This window comes from Glandiceps talaboti, chromosome 7 (assembly GCF_964340395.1).
Source record: "Glandiceps talaboti chromosome 7, keGlaTala1.1, whole genome shotgun sequence".
NCBI classification, from domain to species: domain Eukaryota; kingdom Metazoa; phylum Hemichordata; class Enteropneusta; family Spengelidae; genus Glandiceps; species Glandiceps talaboti.
Window position 1 is genome coordinate 19838381 of NC_135555.1, and position 13464 is coordinate 19851844.

At 38.2% G+C, this 13464-nt stretch overlaps 1 protein-coding gene and 3 non-coding genes across 7 annotated transcripts in view; 1 reads left to right on the top strand and 3 right to left on the bottom strand.

The window, feature by feature from the left end:
• Positions 1 to 2648: 2648 nt before the first annotated feature.
• On the bottom strand, positions 2649 to 2720 carry Trnap-ugg (transfer RNA proline (anticodon UGG)). Its single transcript has one exon. It is a non-coding gene; the product is annotated as a tRNA-Pro (tRNA).
• Positions 2721 to 9242: 6522 nt separating this feature from the next.
• On the bottom strand, positions 9243 to 9314 carry Trnap-ugg (transfer RNA proline (anticodon UGG)). Its single transcript has one exon. It is a non-coding gene; the product is annotated as a tRNA-Pro (tRNA).
• Positions 9315 to 10462: 1148 nt separating this feature from the next.
• On the top strand, positions 10463 to 10534 carry Trnap-ugg (transfer RNA proline (anticodon UGG)). Its single transcript has one exon. It is a non-coding gene; the product is annotated as a tRNA-Pro (tRNA).
• Positions 10535 to 12829: 2295 nt separating this feature from the next.
• Positions 12830 to 13464, bottom strand: part of LOC144437576 (TOX high mobility group box family member 3-like) — a 132372-nt gene continuing 131737 nt past the window's right edge. For all 4 annotated transcript variants that reach the window (XM_078126541.1, XM_078126543.1, XM_078126539.1 and 1 more), the window contains one exon: positions 12830 to 13158. In XM_078126541.1, coding sequence (XP_077982667.1) covers positions 13065 to 13158 — 94 coding nt within the window. In that variant the 3' untranslated portion in view covers positions 12830 to 13064. The remainder of the gene's footprint in view (positions 13159 to 13464) is intronic.

Here is a 13464-nt window from a genome sequence, read left to right on the forward strand (position 1 = left end):
GTCACGATTGAAATACAGGACAAATATTTTGTATCGGAATGGTGTGTAGACAATATCTGAGTGAATTTGAAGAGACTCAGTTGATATTGAAGGGGAATATATTTAATTTATTTATCATTTTAATAAAGGTTGTTTTAAAAGTGTTCTTTCATATCCTATATAGCTTGTTGGTGGTTTTTTTTTCAAATTTCAATCATCTGCATAACTAATGATCTTCACCAATTACAAATCTAACAGATAGCATAAATCATATGGCAGTTCAGAATGCTGGGTTAGTCTAAAGACTCGTCTTTAACTTTCTAATGTAGAGATCCATCGATACGTCGACAAATGTTATGGGAAGACCATTTACTATTCGTACTTTGTTTGAATACGAGAAAACGCAAACCTTTTCTGTTATATATGGGGTTTAAAAAGTAAAGAAAAGAAGAAACATAAATGGATGGATTGTTGGGTGGGTGGGTGGATGGATGGATTGAGGGAGGGATGCGTGGACGGATATGTGTGTGTATGTGGGGGGGGGTTAGGTGGGTGGGTGGATGGGTGGATTAATTGGTGAATGGATTGTTGAGTAGGTGGGTAGGTAGGTAGGTGGGTGGATGGATGGAGGGAGGGAGGGATGCATTCATGCATAACGGAAATAAAACTCTAAATTCTGTTTCCTACTAATACCATTGCTTTGGTGTCATGACTTCATCATATATCATCATACCATTCTCCACTTCGAGAATTCAAACTAGGTCACATAAGTCGGTTGTCAGGGGCAACATGGTATTTTACAGGGGTACAGTAATGCAAGAAAAAATTAATATCATTGAAAAACAGGAGGATATATACCTTGTAGTCGTTGAAAAACAGGAGGATATATACCTTGTAGTCGTTGGATGACAACTCCTCTGGATGCCGGTGAGGGCGGAGCGACAGAACGTACATGTATCTTACTGGCTTGCACAGAGCTAAAGGACTGCATAAAAGGGTACTCCATGCAGCCTGGGCCCTTCCCTCCTGTGTAAAGGGATAGGTCAGTTTCTTCGGTCGGGGTGGATTGGTGTGTGGAGGGGGGGGGGCTGTTTTTGAAATTAGCGAGGGTGGTCATCCTGTTTTGAATGAGTTGGATATGGGGGGAGGGGGTCATTGTGTTTTGGATTTCTATGGAAGAAAATATCCATGAAGTGGCATGACCTTGTCTGAACCATGGAAATTTTTCATGTCGGAAGGGGTTAATTGTATGCTTTCTATTTCGGATACTACATGTTATTGGCACTAGCTACAAATAATCACATCTCATCAGATTCCAGTTTGTGTTATACATATAATAGGTATGAGCACCCAATGTTGTCTACAAACATACCAGTGACTTCACTCTATCTACAATAGTTATGCCACTATACTAATGTTACGGACACTAGCTGGCCAATATGCGTCCTCATTTATAACTTACATTAACATTTTAAGAACATATTTCAACCCTATGTGTAAAGAAAAGTTTAATTTCTGATACTGGTGCTGTCTTGTAAAGCTTGGAATTATTGCCTGAAAGGCTCTGAATAGCCTAAAATTGGCTTTATGTATATAAAAAAAAAACCAGGGCTTCTAGGGGGAGACCCCCTTGGACCCCCATGAGAGGTGTACATATTCCCATCTCAAGCTTTTCCTCTACTTGTTACTGAAAATATGCTATTAAACTTCTCTATACATATATTTACCCTGTGTAATCGCTGATTAGTATGATACTTTCCATTTAGCCACACAGTCCACTCTGAGTCACGATCAAATACCTGTCATGTAAATATTGTATATCGGGGTGGGTGGGGTGGGGTGGGGGGTTCACTATGTTTTAGAATTATGTGATTTATGTGATAGGGGGCCCATGGGGTCAGCCTGTTTTCGATTTTACAGAGAGTGGGGTCAGTGACATTTCGTCGGCCCAATGGAAAAATCCACCGATTCACCCCCCCCCCCGCCGGAAAAACTGACCGGTCCCTTACTGTCGAACGGATACTAGTCTCATGTACTCGGCTTGATAATGATTTTGCCTGTACTGGCGTCCTCTGAGGTCACTGTCGTAAAGATGATCAACAGGTACGTGTCAGGGCTATAGACAAATACACAGCAATACACCACTTACTGCATGACGAGTTGTTATTTCGCGGTACGGTGGGTAGACTTGCGCGATCATAGAAACAAGCATGTATTTTATCCCTTTCATATACAGTTGGCTAAATACGTCAATATTATCGATATATATTGTCGACATTTTATTGTATTCTGATAGAAATGTTCTGATACATATCTCGGGAAACAATTGCCTGATGACAAGAACTTGTGACTTGTGAATGGCGAAGTTCACCAAAAGAACTGCAATGTGATTGATTGTATTGATTGATACGACGTTTTACTATTGATTTATACAAGTCATTGCATTTAATTATCAACTGTATAACTTTATACTAAATCTTAAAGTCCGGTTTTTCAGGTTCATGTATATATCGCCAGTGTGCCCATTTTGAGCTGCACTCTAGTGTTCATTGGGAGAATTTGTGACTTCATATCCTCCTAATCATTGAGTTTTTCAATGTCAAGCAATGGTGTGCAGTAGTGACCCGGGCAGTCAATTTTTTCCTCCTGCCAAACAGTCAGCAAAATACCAACTTGTCCGGGAATTGAACCCGGGACCTCTCGCACCCAAAGCGAGAATCATGCCACTAGACCAACAAGCCGATGACATTCGAAGGAAATCATTGATTTGAATCTTTCATATACTTGGGACCAGGTGTTCACATCACTTTCTAAGCAAGTGAAAGATGTGAACTCTCAAACTAGCTGTTAAAACCTTTGTTTTAGTACGGAGTAATTACTTCACTCTGCTGATTAAAGTCCTTAGAGAAAGGACGAAAGTTTTAGACACAGCAGCTTTCTAAAACTGTTTGTGTTGGAAATTGAAATGTTTACATTACATATGGCTAATACTAACTTACATAGAAATCATTGATGTTACGGCACAAGTTATACTTCCAGCGAGTCGACTCCTAATTGCGAAGAAATTGTGTAGCTGGCCATGTATCTGAAAGAAAAGATGTCTCAGTAGCATCTAGCTCGGTTTACACCGTAAGCTTGATCATTCTGAAATGAAGACGTCAACAGAAATTCCTAGGCTCATACAAAATAGATTAATAAACATTTTGGCATGTTCATGTTCTCAGGATGAGTATTTAAGTTTTCAGTAGGCTTATATATATAATGTATATATTGCAGTTGGAAAAGATGGGCTATGAAAATGTGAACAATTACATTTTGTATCTCATACGTGAGCAAGCTTAGTTCAGCCAAAGTTCCTTTGGATGGTGAGTCATTCTACTCCACCGCGTCTTTTCGAATCATACGTTAGATCACGTGACCCAAAGCAGCGCGTACAGAACGTACTTTTGGTTTATAGACATGTGTAGGAAAACATTCCAGTTCAGAACACATGAAACTTGTGACTTGACTAGTTACACGTCTCTGCAGTGAATGAAATTGTATGTATATTGGCTATATTCCGGTGGTTCATCGTACGAATATGGGTCAGAATCAAAGTAAACGCTTCAACAACTTGAAGTTCTCCATTCTGAAGAAGTTTGGACGTGGTCGTAGGTAAGTTCAAAATAACTTTTCGATTCGTAACTTTGACTGGACTCTGAATTTTGCTGATAACCTTACGCGTCTCGTAACACTCAGATGAAATATTGTGAGTCTAAAGGTAGATTAAGAATATTTTCTGATACCAATATTTGATATTGTGTTCAAATCTGGGAACAACTACTATAATGAGAGGACACATTTGATGGACAAACGGGCGACTTTGAGGTTAAAAGACAATACTCTCAATTTCAAATGTACACATCATGGAATACAATTACATGACTTTCCCGCTCACACTTCAATAATTTCTTTTGTTGTCTTCGCCGTTTATCAGTTCTGTTTAGACTAAACCTATACATGTAAGTCTTATCTAGCGCCCTCAACATTTCTTTGATTATTGGCTCAACGGGTAGAATTCTCGTCACATGCACATCAACGGTCGAACTGTGCATCAGGAAATGGTACTTGTATTAAATATTATTGTGTTGTTGTTTTTTTTCTTCAGGAAATCTGTTGTTGAAACAATCAACCTTCCGTGTAGTCAAACTATACGTAGGAGTCCAGGAGGTAAGAGTAGTTTTGATGACGGGCAGATAGTCGTTGAAAGGAAGACTTCTCCTCTCTCTCTGTGTGAATTAACGATAGACATGCCATCCAGGACTGTGCTGCCTAATGCAGTTAGTGGAGAAGTCTATGAAAGTGACGTCACTAATGTAGTAACCAGTAACCAAGGTATGACTAGTAATCACGTATTAATGGACTTGTCATGCATGTCAGAATTGTTAAAGAATTTAAAGATACCAGTGGATGATGATGACAAAGATAGTACTCATCTTAAAGTAACTAATCTAGACCAATCTAAGTCGAAAATTCAGTTTATGAATATTCCTGTTGTTGAGGGTCAAAGGTCAGATGATCGAGTCCTTCGAATTGTGATGGACGTCCGTCTAAAGAAAGTTGATAACCCCAGCAATGATTGTACGCCAGAAAGTCAGAACTTAAAAATCGATAAATGTATTAATGACAATGATAAAGTAATGAGTAATAGTGAGAGCAGTTACCATGGTGATAACGATTTAGAAACATCGTGGTCAGGCTTATCAGCATCAACAGTGGCTGTTTCAACGCCGAAAGGTAGCAGAGATGTATCTGTTAGTCGGCACATTTCGAGGTAGTGACAATGACATGTCAAACTTGGACACCATAGCAACAAACAAAGGTGACGATATAGAAGTAGACCATGCAAAATACATTGAAATAGGAAGGTCTGAAAATATGGATTCTTTTACCACAGTCACAGAATTGTCTAAGTCTTGTAGCTGGTCTATAGGAAGTACTGAAGAAGGGGGTTCTTGTGGATCTATTGGCAGTCTCGCAAACTCAGTTACTATCTCATTTCCAGAAAGCATTGAATGGAGTCCTTCTGGATCCATTGAAACTTTCGAAGACTCAGTTAGTACTAGTATCTCCTTTGCAGAAAGTATTGAATGGAGTCCTTGGGGATCCATTGAACTTTTCGGAAACTCGGTTAGTGTCTCGACTGCAGAGAGTATTCAAGGGAGTCCTTGTGGGTCCATTGACTCTATCGGAAACTTAACGAATTCCAGAGACACAGTGAGTAGAAAGTCTGTAATGGTGAGGAATGACTCCACAACAGTTCTTTCTGAAGTGAACACAAGTCTGTGGTCTTCAGAAGTTATTGAAAGCACAGTCGTTGGCAAATCACTCGGTGATGACGTCAACGACATGGTCCGGAAACTACGCGAACGAAAATCTAAAATTCCAGTGTATACACAGAAATTGGTATTGAGCAAAAGGTCAGTTGGTATTAAATTCCATAGTAATGAGGAGAACGGTCTGGTTGGACCCGGAAAAAGGCACCTTACAAAATTCCCATCAGTCAGAATAATCATGTGCAATTGCACGAGACTTTGCGCGATTTAGAAGAAAAGATAGAGAGACTTATTAAATCTGTCAACGTGACAAGGAAGTGGTGGAACCCACTGGTGAAGAAAACTTCCCGTGTCCATCCAAGAGGAAGAAATTACATTGGAAAAGTTTGTAATAAGACATACCCATCTGTCAATCATAAACCCACTGATATAAAGAATCAAAGACAAGATGATCAGATATCCCGGAAGATGTTGATTATGAATAACAAACCAATACAAAAACTGGTTAAGTTTAACCAGAATGTATGTATGTATGGCAGGATTAGATGTATCAAGGCAAAGAATTGTCTCTGTCATCAAAAAAACACATGTACAGCCAAACCAAAGACCACAAATGTTCAGGCGCAAACTTTCCAGGAAGAACCAACTGTTACAGGAACAAGGTGTGTGATGGAAAGATTTCTGACAGATCTCCTTAAATGTGATTTGCCAGCTCCATACGACATAAAGAAAATGAACATACAAGGAACACCCGGTGGTATCCCAGAAACTTCCTCCAATTATGCAATGTCCCAAGAAGAGGAAGACTATATTGCAACACATTCCATATCAAGAACACGATACCAACTCAGAAACACTATAATAGGCCTAACTGTTTATGATACACTAGAGGACATGAGTGTAATCATATAAGTATATGCAACTTTCAATTCCATAACATGTTAGTGACGGCATACAACGGTGAACTGAGCCTGAAAAACATTGTTATAGCTAGTGTAGTTGCAACTTGCGAAAAGCAACAACGTAACCCACAAAGACGGCAGTCTGACACAGAGAAAGATATCCACATCTACTCAGAGTGGCAATAAGACTGTGGACAAAATAACTGTTATGTGTTCAGATAGATTCACAGTGCCGGTGAAGCTGGAATGATGATATGAATTTGAGTCACGATTGAAATACAGGACAAATATTTTGTATTGGAATGGTGTATAGACAATATCTGAGTGAATTTGAAGAGACTTAGTTGATATTGAAAGGGAATATATTTAATTTATTTATCATTTTAATAAAGGTTGTTTTAAAAGTGTTCTTTCATATCCTATATAGCTTGTTGGTGTTTTTTTCTAATTTCAATCATCTGCATAACTAATGATCTTCACCAATTACAAATCTAACAGATAGCATAAATCATATGGCAGTTCAGAATGCTGGGTTAGTCTAGAGACTCGTCTTTAACTTTCTAATGTAGAGATCCGTAATATGTCGACAAATGTTATGGGAAAACCATTTACTATTCGTACTTTGTTTGAATGCGAGAAAACGCAAACCCTTTCTGTTATAATGGGGTTTAAAAAGAAAACAAAAGAAGATCTAGAAACATGAATGGATGGATTGTTGGGTGGGTGGGTCGATGGTTGGATTGAGGGAGGGGTGCATGGACGGATATGTGTGTGTGTGTGTGTGTGGGGGGGGTTAGGTGGATGGATGGATGGATGGGTGGGTGGACGGGTGGATTAATTAGTGAATGGATTGTTGAGTAGGTGGTTAGGTAGGTAGGTGGGTGGGTGGGTGAATCATGGATGGAGGGAGGGTGTGCATTCATGCCTAACGGAAATACAACTCTTCTAATTCTGTTTCCTACTAATACCATTGCTTTGTTGTCATGACTTCATCATATATCATCATACCACTCTCCACTTCGGGAATTCAAACTAGGTCACATAAGTCGGTTGTCAGGGGCAACATGGTATTTTACAGGGGTGCAGTAATGCAAGAAAAAATTAATATCCTTGATAAACAGGAGGATATATACCTTGTAGTCGTTTGATGACAACTCCTCTGGATGCCGGTGAGGGCGGAGCGACAGAACGTACATCTATCTTACTGGCTTGCACAGCACTAAGGGACTGCATAAAAGGGTACTCCATGCAGCCTGGGCCCTTCCCTCCTGTGTAAAGGGATAGGTCAGTTTCTTCGGTCGGGGGTGGATTGGTGTGTGGAGGGGGGGGGGGGCTGTTTTTGAAATTAGCGAGGGTGGTCTTCCTGTTTTGAATGAGTTGGATATGGGGGAGGGGGTCATTGTGTTTTGGATTTCTATGGAAGAAAAAATCCATGAATTTAGAGTGGCATGACCTTGTCTGAACCATGCACATTTTTCATGTCGGAAGGGGTTAATTGTATGCTTTCTATTTCGGATACTACATGTTATTGGCAATATACTACAAATAATCACATCTCATCAGATTCCAGTTTGTATTATACATATAATAGGTATGAGCACCCAATGTTGTCTACAAACATACCAGTGACTTCACTCTATCTACAATAGTTATGCCACTATACCAATGTTACGGACACTAGCTGGCCAATATGCGTCATGCGAAACTCATTTATAACTTACATTAACATTTTAAGAACATATTTCAACCCTATGTGTAAAGAAAAGTTTAATTTCTGATACTGGTGCTGTCTTGTAAAGCTTGGAATTATTGCCTGAAAGGCTTTGAATAGCCTAAAATTGACTATAAGTTTAAAAACAACAACCAGGACTTCTAGGGATAGACCCCCTTGGACCCCCATGAGAGGTGTACATATTCCCATCTCAAGCTTTCCCCCTACCTGTTTAATCGTGAAAATATGCTATTAATCTTCTCTATACATATATTTACCCTGTTTAATCACTGATTAGTATAATACTTTCCATTTAGTCACACAGTCCACTCTGAGTCACGATCAAATACCTGTCATGTAAATATTATATATCGGGGTGTGGTGGGGTTGGGTGGGGGTTCACTATGTTTTAGAATTATGTGATTTATGTGATAGGGGCCCCCTGGGGTCAGCCTGTTTTCGATTTTACAGAGAGTGGGGTCAGTGACATTTAGTCGGCCCGATGGAAAAAATCCACCTACCCCCCCCCCCCCCCCCCCGCGGCCGAAGAAACTGACCGGTCCCTTACTGTCGAACGGATACTAGTCTCGTGTACTCGGCTTGATAATGATTTTGTCTGTACTGCCGTCCTCTGAGATCACTGTCGTAAAGATGATCAACAGGTGTCAGGGCTATAGACAAATACACGGCGATACACCACTTAAGCTTACTGCACGATGAGTTGTTATTTCGCGGTGGGTAGACTTGCGCGATCATAAAAACAAGCATGCAATTTTACCCCTTTCATATACAGTTGGCTAAATACGTCAATATTATCGATATTATCGACATTTTATTGTATTCAGATAGAAATGTTCTGATACATATCTCGGGAAACAATTGCCTGTTGACAAGAACTTGTGAATGGTGAAGTTCACCAAAAGAACTGCAATGTGATTGATTGTATTGATTGATACGACGTTTTACTATTGATTTATACAACTCATTGCATTTAATTATCAACTGTATAACTTTATACTAAATCTTAAAGTCCGATTTTTCAGGTTCATGTATATATCGCCATTGTGCCCATTTTGAGCTGCACTCTAGTGTTCATTAGGAGAATTTGTGACTTCATATCCTCCTAACCTTGAGTTTTTCAATGTCAATCAATGGTGTGCAGTCGTGACCCGGGTTTGCAACCCGACGTGTTTGAAGCAAAACATTCAGAAACTGCATTAAAATACCTTAATAGTTATTTATTTATTTATTTATTTGTTTACCTATTTATTTGTTTTTTTAAAAAAAATTGAGGGCAGTCAATTTTTTCCTCCTGAAAGTCAGCAAAATACCAATGGGCTTGTCCGGGAATTGAACCCGGGACCTCTCGCACCCAAAGCGAGAATCATGCCACTAGACCAACAAGCCGATGACATCCGAAGGAAATCATTGATTTGAATCTCTCACATACTTGGGACCAGGTGTTCACATCATTCTAAGCAAGTGAGTGCCAGTGGTGTGAACTCTCAAACTAGCTGTTAAAACCTTTGTTTTAGTACCGAGTAATTACTTCACTCTGCTGATTAAGTCCTTCGAGAAAGGACGAAAGTTTTAGACACAGCAGCTTTCTAAAACTGTTTGTGTTGGAAATTGAAAAGTTTACACTCCATTGATATGGCTAATACTAACTTATATAGAAATCATTGATATTACGGCACAAGTTATACTTATACAAGTCGACTCCTAATTGCGAAGAAATTGTGTAACTGGCCACGGAGGTATTATTATTATTACTATTAAGGGAGATCCCCCCCCCCACCCCAACTTCAAGTTGAAGAGAGTAAGTCATTTAGAACATCTTTTGAGACTACCGCTGAACAATTATATACTCATTTAGGGGAGGGTCAATATTTACTTTTACTCTCTGTATATTGTCTAACTTTGCATTAGTTTGTGATTTTGGTTGTCCGTTGTCACGGGACCTATTCCATATTTCAACTGCTTCCACATCCCACCATTGCCTCGATTCGTACATTGTGTGGGAATATCAGAACTTATCAGTCTAATCGCTGCTGAGCAATATTGAGTCGTCTGTAGGGAATAGTATTTTCTGTAGCTGTATACATGATAAATAAATTCAAATTGATTTTGGGTCCGCACCCAAAATATCAGATCACTCAATAGTGATTACAATTTCAACCTCTTATGTACTTCTTATAGATAATATCAACAACTGATTAACATGTACAGTTATTTCTGATACATATCTCTGGAAACAATTGCTTGTGGACAAGAACTCTAGTGTTCATTAGGAGGCATTGTGACCTCATATCCTCCTAATATTTGGTTCACGGAGCACGGTGACTCTCGCTAACCCCGGTCGCCAACAAGTAGGTCTACTTCCTCTACATACTTGATACAAGTTTTCAGTAACATGAACTTGAATTTTAATAATAAGGTTTTAAACTTGCGAAATCGACGACGGTCCTGGGCTGCGGAGAGCGAAGGAACTCCGATTCTCATAGTAAAGCATGGCAGACAATGGTAATAGTGACAAATCACCATACTGCCTCATCGGCCTGTTGGTCTAGGGGCATGATTCTCGCTTTGGGTGCGAGAGGTCCCGGGTTCAATTCCCGGACAGGCCCGGTAACTTCTTTGCTGACGGCCAAGGTAAAACATAGCCGTTCAGAAAGACTCCAATGAACGTCTATTTTTCTGTCTGGGCAGCCGCGGTACGGTCGTACGGCCGCACGGGTACTCGCCGCGCTGCACGTACTCGACTTGGCTTGATAATAATTTATCTGTGATGACGCCCTCTAAGGCTATTGTCATAAAGATTGAGGCAGAGACAAGATTTGGGGGGGGGGAATTCCCTGGGGGTGGGGGCTACTCACCTTATTTGATGGAAATGCATTTAGGTCTAAACTTTCATCTTTTTAAAGTCTGTAAAATGGGGTATTGATTTTTGGTCAAAGTGGGTCTAAAATGAGTCCTGAGGTTTCCAGCACTGGCCACACACTCCTACCCAGAGCTGGCCACTGGTACCGCCCCAGGGGGAATTCGATTACGGATCTTGATTGCAAGTAAAGTGTATGACAAAAAATACATATTTCAATTGTCAGTATTAAAGGTACCCTTCAGAACAGCTATTGAAATACTCAACAGCTGTAGAAGTCTGCAGCATGCCGGCACCGTTAAGTATGACAGCGCCCTCAACAAGACCATCGTTATTCTTTTGTTTGCTACTATTTTTACACGACGTCTTTCAAGTTCAATGACCCCCGGCAATGACCAAATACTCTTGGTGGAAATACAAGGAGTGAAATGGGACAGGACCACACTTCAGAGAGGCTGAATAATTGGTGTTATTTGAAAATGTCATTGGCTCTGCACAATTTTCTCATGACTATTTGCCATACCTGTTCACACTGAAAATTATACATTTTCTATCGATGATCTTTATATATCTGAAGAGCACAATATTCAACGGCAATATTTCTGATCCTCCCTCTATGGTTGTCTAGAAGAGTTACAGTCGGGATCAGTGTGCCCTCTCATGATAGCCAAATGTTGTTGTTGTGAATCATGATAAAAACTGGGATTTCTTGGGAGTCACCACATAGTAAGAGATAGGGGAACACCAAATTTTGGTGTGCCACTAGAAATTGTGTGCATCAATGGCGTGTCAAATTGGCTCAGAGGGCACAATGGTCAGGATATTATAATAGGATGAAAGATTTGTAATATATGCATGATCAAAGAAAATACAGACAGCTGTACCTAGGACCTGTCAGTTTTGGTGTAAAACTTGGTTGATAGGTTGTGGTTGTGTTGATGGATCCACGACAAATGACTCTATAAGGGTCTGCGGTAGGTATTTATGGCTTTCAAAAGGGTGTGACCAACATATTTGTTGTATTTTTAGCACAAACACACACACACACACACACATACATACATACATATACATACATTTGTACGTACGTACGTACGTACATACATATAGACAATATATATATTATGTATATATATATGTATACACACATACATATGTACATATGTACACATAACTATATACATATATATATATACATATATATATATATATATATATATATATGTATGCATGTGTGTGTGTATGTATGTATGTATGTATATATATATATATATATATATATATATATATATATATATATATATATATATATATATATATATATATATATATATATATATATATATATATATATATATATATATATATATATATATAACTCGGTGAGTATCAATCTGCTATAAGACAGTGCTCTATACCGCAGTGGCAGAGCGTAATAGTTTTGGTAGTACTGGAACTCTTTCTTGGGTGTTGAAAGAAAGAGTTCCAGTACTACCAAAACTATATATATATATATATATATATATATATATATATATATATATATATATATATATATATATATATATATATATATATATATATATATATATATATATATATATATATATATATATATATATACATACATACATACACACACACATGCATACAAATGCACACACACATAAATATATACATACATATAAAGGTACAAACATACAAACACATGCATGCATGCACCCACCCCACCCTACCACCCACCCACCCACATACATACATACATAGTACATACATACACACACACATACATACATACATACATATACATACATACATTAATTCATGCATGCACACACACAAACACATACATACATACATACATACATACATACATACATACATACATACATACGGATATACATACATACATACATACATACATACATACATACACACACACACACACACACACACACATACACTCCTTCATACAAACAGACACAACACATCCGATACTCAGAAAGAATAAATTACGACCAAATAAATCACTTTATATTCTCTTTATTGCTAAATAACATGAAACAAAGAAGACTGACTTGGTCTTTTTTAGACTGTCCACAAAAATACACATCATTTGTGTTTCATTTCTTTGTTTACCAGCTGTACATCATCATGATCATCACGCTATTATTGTCACCTACGACTTTATAGCATGAGTATAAATAGAAACACTCGACATAAAACAACTATGGCTTTCTTTTTGAAAAGGAGAGTTTTTTTTTTGAAAGAAACTAAGTCTACACAAAGTATGCTTCTTGGTTCATCCAGTAGGCTACTTGACCGATGGGAAAATGTTGGGGTTCCTCGCCGCTACCCATGCTGTGAAGACGTCTCTGGAACAAAATAGACGCAATTCTAAATATTTGAATAGATTCAAATAAAAATAAAACAATAACATAGGTTCAAATCAAATATTCAAACCCGTTCAAACTTAAAAAAAAAAAAAAAAAAAAAAAATATATATATGCAATTCAAATTTGATTTGAATATATTCAAAATATTGGAAATCAAAACAAATAACAGAGACAAATCAAATATTCAAACATATTCAATTTTTTAAAAAATAAAGCAGCAAAGTAGATTTTCAAACTATTTTAATATATTCAAAAAAATTTGAAAAAAAATCAAACAAAGTAG